The sequence below is a fragment of the Belonocnema kinseyi genome, chromosome 2 (assembly GCF_010883055.1).
Source record: "Belonocnema kinseyi isolate 2016_QV_RU_SX_M_011 chromosome 2, B_treatae_v1, whole genome shotgun sequence".
NCBI classification, from domain to species: Eukaryota; Metazoa; Arthropoda; class Insecta; order Hymenoptera; family Cynipidae; genus Belonocnema; species Belonocnema kinseyi.
Window position 1 is genome coordinate 63427426 of NC_046658.1, and position 10975 is coordinate 63438400.

Genomic DNA, 10975 nt, shown 5'->3' on the forward strand with positions numbered 1-10975 from the left:
ACTCGGAGGGGGGGGGGGGTAGGTCACAATTAAAGCACATTAACGACTGAATCACATTTGTCTTCAGATATTTCCACGTTTTTCAATAATTATACCACTTCACTCCAGCATGATTCTTGTATTCAATCATTTTACTTTCAAATGGAATTTCTTTTCTAATTTTTTAGGTTCAAAAAGTTTAAACGTTATAATATAATTTATCTGAAATAGGCAGAATTAGCGGCACGCAAAGTGACAGCAAGGAGGAATAAGTGAGTGAGAAGTGAAAAAAGTTAGAGAAAATAATGAGACTTCATTTTAAGATTACGTTAAACTATGAAGTAGATTTGGGACTTACAACATCGCCCGATGTTGCCTATTTCCGAAAAATTATCGTATGCACTACGGCAGTAAAGTTGACCTTTATACGAGGATGCAGAATTTAACGTCCTCGCTTTCGGCTCGGAGGTAAAACTAAACTTGAGCATAAAACAACTTTACTGCCGTGGTGCATACGAATTATGCGTACAAATTAAAACTTATAGGGAAATGGGTACAATGGTTTTGCGTTATTGGGAAGAATACCGTTAACTGGAAATAGGATAAGTCGCCTGAATGCAGTCCACAGTAGGCTCAAGTAATTGAGGAATATTTACAAATAAAATTATTAATAAACAGTACAAGATTGATATAAACACACACCACGCTATTTACTATAAGTTGTAAGCGTCTATTTTTTGAATATATAGGGTGGACAGGCTGGGGCTTACCAAAAGAATGCAGCCCGTCTTACACTCCAATGCTATTATTATGGCCTTGTATGGTGGGTTGCATACTTTTTGGTAAGCCCCAGCGTGTGCACCATGTATGATCATTTTAAAGTGAAAAATCATTGCGAAAGGTGGTCAGTTACTGTGTCCATTACCCTAATACATATTGTTATTTTACCGTTTGAACAAAAACCATAAAGTGAAATTTAATGAAATATTTAATGAGAATAAATATTTCAAATTAAAAGAATTTCCCAATGAAGATTCATTTTTGGAATTTTATTTGACCTGTGCGTGAGAGTGGTCAAGTGAATTCAGACTGACGCTTTAATAAGAGTAGCTATGCTATTGATGCGGCTTTTTTATTGACTGCATTTCAAAATAATTTTGCAAATATTTAGTCATTTGATTTTTATGGAGTTAGTATAGGCCTGCCCAATACATTTTTATAATTTTTTATTTACTAAAATATTTTATAAGTAGTTAAAAAGGATAATTAGTAAAAAAGAATGTATTTAGATCAGAGCTGTACGTGATTACTAATATTGATATTGAAAAGCTCCCAGTGATGAACATCAATCTGCTTAAAAATAATGAATAAATTTTGTTATGTCAGCTCAGCATCATTCTGATAATGATAAAAGGCTATACTGAAAAATCAAGCTGAAATGCCACTCCTAATAAGCAATAAAAGTGAAAGAGTAAAAGTTTTCAAAAAAGTGAAAACTTTCACTTATTTGATGTTTATACCTTTTCACACGCTTTTTTCTCCTTTTCTTAAGTGGACACATCAATTTGAAATGTGTGAAAAGGAAAGAATGCGCTAAAAGAATTTTTCGGAAAGCTGACGAAACCTCTTTTATCTTAAGATATGCCAGACTGATCACAACTTAGTATTGTCTTGCTAATTTAGAATAAGCTAATCATTCAAAGAACATGTTTAATGACTGAAGAAATTACGAACATATTCTAGAAACCTTTTTGAAAATATTTATGTTTATTATACAATAACGATCGAAAATTTCAACCACATGGTTGTCTTTACAATCAGTATTATTTTTTTTTTTACATTTTTATATCAATAAGAAGATATTGGTTTAATGTGGAAAATTACTTTCGCGGATTCTAACGATAATCGTCTTTTTGAGGACTCTTAAATTAGAAACAATATTTCTTACGTCGGTGTCTCTCTGAAATTGTTGTCGTTGTCCTCATCGTTTGCAGACTTTAAACATGGTATCAATTCAAGGAATTATCCGATTGGATTTTCCTTTAGCATACTTCATGAGGGTGTAAAGAGAATACACGAGTTCGTTGACCAGCCATTTTGGATAAAAATTTAAAAAGTTAAAGCATTTTCAAAAATTTTAAGACCTTTTTCTACAAATTTAAACAACTTTTTTATGGATATTTTTAGTACTTGGGAGGCCAAATAATGTATCCTTATGAATTTGCTTTCTGAAGAGAAAATTATCAGAGTTATAGCATTTACATATTTTAAAAGATCAATCGAAAATGGAACTCTGAAGCCAAACAATGCATGATATGAAAATAGGCTTTAGAAAAGGAACTTTGCTTTTTAAAGCCGTATTAAATGAGCATAACAACTTTTCGAATGTCCTTGAAAAAATTAACAAATTAAATTTTGATCGCACAAAAGACAATAAAAAAGACAATATTTCATGTTACAGTCAAACTATGCAAGATATGAAACAAAATTAAAGAAAATTATGCTACTAAAAAAAGATCTACAAATTTGTTGTTATTCACTTTTCGATAAGACGCGTAGGTTTTGTTTTGTTCGTGAAAAATAATATTAAAAATTAAATAAAATTTTAAAAAATTTGACAAGCGACAAAGGCTACGAAAAAAATTAATAGACAAGATTTGTTCACTTAAAAAGAGCTACAAATATGTTCTGGATCATTTTTAATAGGATGCATAGTTTTTTATGTAATAGTGGAAAATTACATTAGAAACAAAATTTTTTTTTGAAAAACGACACAAGCAACGAAAAAAGTGAATGAAAAAAATTATACACCCAAAAAAACCATCTATACATTTTTTTAAAATCGTTTTTCGATAGGATGCTTAGTTTTTTGTCTTAATCGTAAACAATGAAATTAATAATAAGAAATTTAAAGGCAAAAGCTTAGCTCTCGTAAAAAAAGAACTACAAATTGAATATTAATTATGTTTTTTATAAAATGCGTAGTTTTTGCTTGAATACAAAAAATAAAATTAATCAAGATTGTGCACCCAAAAAAGATCTATAAATTTTCTATGAATCATTTTTGATAGAATGCCTATCTTTTCGATGAGATCGTAAAAAATAACCTTAAAAATAAACAAATCACGTTTTTGGAAAAACGACACATTATTGTTGACATACAGTGTTTATTATTAAAATTGTTTATTTACGCGATGCGCAATTTTTTATTACAAGAACAAGACAATGAAAATAATCTGTTTAAATATAAATGCATATTATCAATTTTAAAAATGTACTTTTTATACTATGATACTTTTTTCATGATAGCTGAGAGTAAACTTAAATAAAAAATAAAATGTATTCATTATTTAGCAATATCTGAATAAGCAGTGATAGAGTTAAACTTAATTTGGAAAAATTCGCACTCTGGACAAAATCGAGTGAAAATGTATTGGTTAAAGCTGAAGGACCTTTAACAAGAGAGAACTCAAAATCACTAAATTGCAGTTGTTGATCTTAAACTTTATTTTTAATAGGTCTGAAACAAATGTGGAGGAAGTACAAAGACCGAACGCATATTGCGAGTTAAATAAAGTATACAGCGCGAAGCGCGGGACTCAACAGACGCTGGCGAGAGGCACGTTCAAACTTTTGAACAAAACGAGTCGCGCGCGATGAGCAGATGCCCGCCTAGCAAGTAGATTTTTGGAAAATTAATTCGCGCTCGGAAGTTTGAGCGCGTTTAGGATGCGCGTTTGTCAGATCTCGCGCTTTGCACTCGGTAGTTCAGAATCATACTTGAAAAATTTACAACACGCTCTGAACCTCTAATTTTGAAGAGGTTGCTAAATTTGTTTTTATTTTAAATTAAAAAAACCATCACCCAGTTGCGAAATTCGGTCGGATGCCTGAGGTTGACCATCGGCCCAAAGCCGGCTTTGGTAACCGATCTACGGTAACCAGAGTTGGGCCGACTAAGATGTTTTCAAGCTGCCATGGTCGTACCGACGACCATCGGATAAACCCTGGCAGATTGGTCGGTACGACGGCAAGAATGTAGTCGGTTCGACTCTGAATACAGCAGTCGGGTTGCCACAGCTCACCTTGATGCACCCGACGGTCGGTCAAACCTGGGCCCGAGTATGAGCAGACCGTCGAATAAACTCTGGTTCATTGTTACAAGAATATCGTCAAAGTGCAGTCGAACCGACTCTGGGCAAGAGATGGCCCGACCGTTGACATAACATTGGCTTGTACAAGTCACTATGATGCACTCGACGGTCGGTCAAACCTACATTATCGAGCGCGAAGCGCTAGATTAATATATCATCGAACGCGAAGCCCGAGAACCAACAGCCGCGCGCCTTAGGTGCGCTTCATCATCACAAGAATGTGATGATGAAGAAATTTTTTCGTGAAATTATTAATGTTAATATTATAACTCAATTTAATAGAAAAATACATTGATCAGGCATTTTTCGATTTTTCCAACATTTTCGACAACTTTTTCGTTGTCAAATACTTTATTTAGAACATTATTGAATTCATCAACTAATTGTGACTGTTAATGAAATTATCTTTAAGTTCCTAATTAAAAAGACTGGCATAAAAAAATTGCCCTTGACGGATGCCCGAATAATCCTTTTTTTTTAAATTCATTTTAAATTATCATGAAGTTCAGAATTAAAAAAGTTGACAGCGAAAAATAAATTTTTATGTCGACGAAAAACTGATTAGTGCATTTTTAAATTAAATTTGTTTTAAAAAATCATTGAATTTATCGAATAATTATGAATGTTGCTTAAATTGCTATGGAGTTTCTAATTTAAAGAACTAGCGTTGAAAAAAACCCGAATTTTTCTGCCGTAAAATCCCCGAATAATGCATTTGTTTATTAAATTTGTTTTTATAAAATCCTAAGTTTAATCAACAAATTATGAATTTTGCTAAAATTATCGTAAAGTTTCTTATTAACAAAAATTTTCGTAGAAAGAAACTCGTAGAAAGTCGTAGAAAACATTCTTTGAACAAATAATTTGTTCATGAATTTCTTTGTTTGTTTATTATATAATATTGGAACATCTTTAACTAATGTTTCTCTATGAAACTTAGGCGATTTCAACCATTTTTTTATTATTCAGGAACACCGGGAGCGTCAAACTATTTGACAGAGTTTTTGTAACCAAACTTCAAGTGGTTCGATAGCGAAGTGGTTAGAATGCACGGTAAAATACACTTAGTTAGGTAGGGTTCGAATCCTCGGTGAGTGCGATTTTTCAAATCCTTTAAGCGTGCGATTATGTGTGCAAGTAACCGTTTGTTCGATTAAATTAAATTTTTCAATTGTATAAATTGTTTTAAAAAATTAATTGTTGTCGAAGGTTGGGTCGACATCATCTCAATAGATAGCCCATATATGGGACCAAATGTCGAGCCGACATGGAGAAGCCAAAGGCGGTTGACCGTTATCATTTAGCTGTTTGGCCCGACCAATGGGGCACACAGTTGGATCGACCGTCCGACGGTTGACCCGACCGTGGACCGACGATCAATTCGCACCTGGGCAGTTAATTAGGTATTTTCACTTCAACCACCAGCTAACTTCACTTCGTTAAATGCTGAGGGGATTGCATGGGTTTCGGTCCATTTTTGCTAATGTCTTCATTAAAACTAATTGTTTCTGCATACGTGTATTGGAAAAATAGTTTTTATTTTTTATTTAATATTTAATGAAATAATAAAATTATAATAATTATTATTAATTACAAGGATATTACAGAAATAAAGTTTTATTTCATGCGTTTGGTCCATTTTTTCCTCCTCAGCTTTCGATGGAGTGAAGTTAACTGATGGTTGAAGTGAAAATACCTCATTTAAGGCACAAACGGCCTAAAGGAGCGCATTTGTATTGCAATACTGGCGCTTCGCGCTCGATTGTCTTTATGTATTTATATAATTCTCTTGTAAATTAGATAATCACGACAACTTATTGTATATGTAAACACTTGACACCCCCGTGTACTGATCTGCCTCTTGTTTATTCTTCATTAAAATTACATAAATTAATGTCTTTCGGGAGAGTACCATAGTGTTGTAGTCTTTAATTCACTATTATTTTTTTTATAAAATAAGATTTTTCATTAATTGAATTATTTTATAATATACGTGTAAAAATTACCATTTCAGTTATTACATGATTTTCCTGTTAAAAAGGCGATCTTGAAGGTCTTTAAAAAATAACCATTTTGCAGATTTCTGCTTCGTATCCTGCGTTGTTTGGCCGAAAATTTGAATCTTCGATTTGTAAATTGCATTTTCATTAATAAAAAGCAAAATTGTGAGTTCTATTACAAAATCTTTAACCCTTCGCCTACGCATCTATTTTTCCGAACATCTCCTACACACTGGGTCAACCTGACCCTGTTCGCTTTTTGATTGTGTACTATTCCAGAACTACTGAACCGATTGGCTTAAGAAAATTAAGAAGTATAGTTTTTAGTATGTTTAAGTAATTTATAAGTATTATAAAGGTCTTTCAAGTCTTTAACATCACTAAAAAAATTCGTGAAAAAAGGATTTGTTTACAAAAATGTAAATTTGTTTAAAAAATCGTTAATTTTTTAATTTTTAATATTTTTTGATAAAAATGTACATGAATACTCTCGAAGTATGTTTGAATTATATAAAAATTAGTCCTCTATTGTATTTTGGAAAAAATTTATTTATTTTGCATACTGACGGATGCTATTTTTAGGGTGCAAAAATCTTGGTTTTTTTCATTTACATGAATAAAAAAATTTTGTGTCATTAAATGAATAAAAAAAAGTTATAACAAGTTTAAATTTATTCACTGTAAAAGTATTTTACATTTGATAAATAAACAGCAAACATAATTTAGTCATATCCAACACTATGCTCGATATTCATCGCACATAGGTCTCTAACAATTATTGGCGAAGCATCTTTGTTTTTCGATCTACTTTGTAATGACAAAGTCCACATCTTGATCTTTTTTGCATTACTGTTCAAGCGTCTACTGGTTGTGAGTTCTTTGTTCCAAGAATCATTTCAATACCTCCCCTTATGTCTGTGCGAAGCGTTGGATTTTGCACCTTTTCGCGTAAAAACAGCTCCACAAGATGAAATACAAGTTTCTTCAGTGCATTTGTGGCAGGCAATTTGTCTGTACAGCGAATGTGTATACTTATACAAAATATAATAGGTAAATTATGTTCGATTCGACACTAACTACACACATGGGTCATCTGGACCCTGCTCCGACTTCGGTCGCTTCTCGAACACAACTGATGACTCAGCGCGCTACAGAAACTGTCTAAACCTAAAGTCCGGGTGTCAAACTATGCCTCTAAGGCAATATTACCACCTATTTTTGAAATTCCTGTGCCTTTTGAAAGGGAACACATTTTTTCAACTTTTTGCGTATAGCGTTATTTGGCTGATAACTTGAGTTTTCAATTTTCAGTAACAGTTTCGATGATTCTAAGAAAAACCGTGAGACTTTTTCGCGTTTGTCTCATAATTGGACCGGGAAATTGAATTTTTTAGTTTCTTAAAAGCTTTATCACGATTAAAACAAACAGTATACGTCTAATCAAAAAAATATATAAAGGAAATCTGTACATATTTTTTAAATTAAAGATTTTTCATCTTAACATTCTTTATTGTATCTCGTATAGTTTTTCTGGAAAATGAAATTCTTTATTTTTACAAAAATATTTCACGATTAACACCAAAACTATCGTTTTCAGAAAAACGTTATTTTTCATATTATTTTTCACAATTAAAACGAAAACTACGCATCTTTATTCTCAAGTCGGTTTTTGGGTGTATAAAATGGGAACCATGTATCGAAAAATGCTGGTAAGCGCATTTCACCTTTCTTTTTTGTCGACTAAAATGGCAAAAAAGACCAGTTTTTCAAAAACAAAATTCACTATTTGCAGTAGTTTTAATAGCTTAAAATATATGGACTCTAGAATCAATTTTTCGTACAAATTTTGCACAAAATTATATATTATTTCAAATCTCATGTCTAGGTTCACTGGGATTCGTCGAGCATGGCACAAATATCTTTGGTGAGCTTAGCCTAACTGGAAAAGATATATAGTTACGAGCTGGATTCGCCAAAATTCTGTGAGCATAGATAAAATATTTTTGTTGTGCCAGGAAACTTCGTTTTTTTCATATATCTTATTTTTAGGGCATCTTACATGAAAATTTTTCAATGACAATTTCAAGTAGACCAAATTCCTCATTAAATTTAAAATTAACCCAATTTTATGACTATAACAGATCCAAACTGATCGCTTTCTAATAAAGAGTCATTTTGTATGGAAGTTGGTTAAACGTCTAGTTTTTGAATAAATCTGGCTTTGAAGGCTTTACTAATTTTTGAGAATGTATATCTTTGAGGGAGAAAAATAAAAAATCCAGGATTTACAGGATACTTAAATTAGTCCATGAAAGACATCTTTATCTTAGTCGTAATCTCGTACAAACAAACATTAAAAGGGCAAAATTGCAGACTATTTTGAAAAGCATTTTTGAAATAAATTAAAAAGTGTTCGACACATTGCTTGACTTTGAATACAAGGAAGAGTTTTTTGGTTGCAAAATTGAAGGATTTACTTAATAAAACTTCAAGATTGAGCTCATTCAAAGTAAAGTAGAAAAAACCATTGTTTTCAAAAATATGAAGAAAGTTAGGAGAGGCATTCCCAAAAAAGAATCAGCAAATAACCGGTATGAATGGACCCTTTGCAGAGAAAGTTTTCTAACGTGAATAATAATGATAATCTCGTCGGTATATTCTTCTAAAACCTAAAATCTAAAATATTCAAAAACCAAATAAGTCCTCGACCTAAAAACCATATTGCCCTAAAAATCTACTTCTCGTCAACAAGAATCCACTGGTAAAATTCCAATCAGACTCCCTTAGGAATGAGTCTCGGCTCTCAATTTCGTTGAACACCGTAATGTTTACTTATTCATGAATGAAATCCATCGCTTAATGTCCGCCTTCATACCTAGCGGATGGAATGATTTCTGCTTCCTAGACGCCGTAACGCCTACCACTTGACGCATACCATCAGAGACAACTATTAATGTAACCATTTAGCTTGTGGGTCGTAGGTCAAATTGAGGCGTCTTCATCCCACTTTTTGTCGAAGGTCTCACCTATAGGACTAATACTTTCGTACCTGTATCACGCCTCAAAGACGGCATTGCCCGGAAGTCCCACACGCACAGCAAATAACGAAAAAAGTCGCGGTGGGGACGCGACACAAGTGGGAAGGGGCCCGCCAAATATAAGCTAAAGAGCCTGTTCGATGGACCATACGAAATTTCACTACATTCGAGTCGGGTTTCGGAAAAAGGCGGGTCCTCCGTATTTCTCTCTCTTTTTTATCCTCAGTCGTGCCTCGACGCATATATAACGACCCACACCTGTGCGTGACTCGTACTCGTCAAACGAAACCAGAATGAAGTTGTTCGCTATCTTGTGTCTCTCCACCGTTGTGGTGCTGGCCTCAGGTCAGAGCATCGACGATTGCCTAACGCAGGACAGTATTGCCTGTGTGCAAAGAAGCATTTATAGAAAAGCCAAGGAGTTCTTCGGCAAAGACAGTTTTGAGCTCATCAGCGGTGTGAGTCTCGTCAAAGCCAAGGAAGACAGATCCTCCAGGACCAACGAGGATGTTCTCTACGACCAGGAAATCGAAAATGCAAACAATGTTGCTGAAAGACAGAGTGCTCTCGAAAACTTCGTTGGATCAGAAGCAACCGGTTTCTTCTCTGGACGCAGCCTCAAGGTAACAAAGTGATTTTTAAAGTTCTTTGTAATAAAATTTAGTTCTTCCTTTTTAAATATACTTTATGCAGTAAGATTAATAACTTAATACCAACAGTAATTGAAATTACCCAATGCTATTACATTTTTCAAATACAAGAATGGTAGTTGACATTTCTATCGTGAAATACAAAGACATTATATAAATCATGATTGTAGATTGTAGATAATAAACTAGAGCCGAAGAAATATTTTTTGCTTAGAAGAATAAGTTTTGATGGATTCATTTTTTAAATTACAGATCAACTTTGCCCCAGCAATTGAAAAGATTACTGAATCTGCACGTGCTATCTCGGACTCTGTTCCCCAAGAAGTACGTCAAGCTGTCGACGAAGTCGTTGAAGGTAAGATCTTCAGACACTCAAATAACATTTTTGAAGAATTGGATTACATAGTTCAGAAACGCAAATGATTTTTGAGTTAGAATTGAAAAAAAAAAAACATTTTTTGTTGCTACTATCTTAAGTTTACAAAGTATTCTTTTAGAAATAGTTTTTGTTTTTAAATTGAGACTGTACTAGAGTCAATTAAGTTTCCTTAACAAAATAATTGCTACTTCTTGATGAAATATAAACTTTGGAATCAAACAAGCTAAATTTATTTCAATGACACAATCATTTCTTCAAAACTTTCACTTTGACTTTTTTGTGAGGGAATACTAAGTAGATTTTTTTCCATTTTCTTTCACATTGAAATTAACTTCATATTATATTTGCAGATATTTGTTTGAAAATCGTATCATGTTTTTGTAAACTAAATAATTTTTATTGAATTTAGAGTCAAATATTTATAAAAAACTTTCCTTCAAATATTATTGAAAGGCATTTTTGATAACTCTTTTCATTTAAAATCTTAGTTTTAGATTATAAAATGAAAATTACTACATTAAAGATACTTAAGTTTTTTATTGCTATCTTTATTATTCGTGAAATTTTTGTAAATCATAGATAACCCGGTTCTTAATGATTTTTCCAAACTCCGAATTTTATGATAATTTTCATGGAAACCCGAATGATCTCAAGTCATACAGATTTCATCAAATATAATTTTACTTGTTTATTCGCTTGTTAATAATTTTAAGACCAAATTTTTATTTATGTTTTGTAACACATTTAAAACATAAAATGATATGATTTGAATAAA

General features: G+C 32.5%; 1 protein-coding gene across 1 annotated transcript in view; it reads left to right on the forward strand.

Moving 5' to 3' along the window:
* Positions 1–9342: 9342 nt before the first annotated feature.
* Positions 9343–10975, forward strand: part of Osi6 (Osiris 6) — a 3220-nt gene continuing 1587 nt past the window's right edge. Inside the window, exons 1-2 of the mRNA XM_033352682.1 lie at positions 9343–9794; positions 10074–10176. Coding sequence (XP_033208573.1) covers positions 9465–9794; positions 10074–10176 — 433 coding nt within the window. The 5' untranslated portion in view covers positions 9343–9464. The remainder of the gene's footprint in view (positions 9795–10073; positions 10177–10975) is intronic.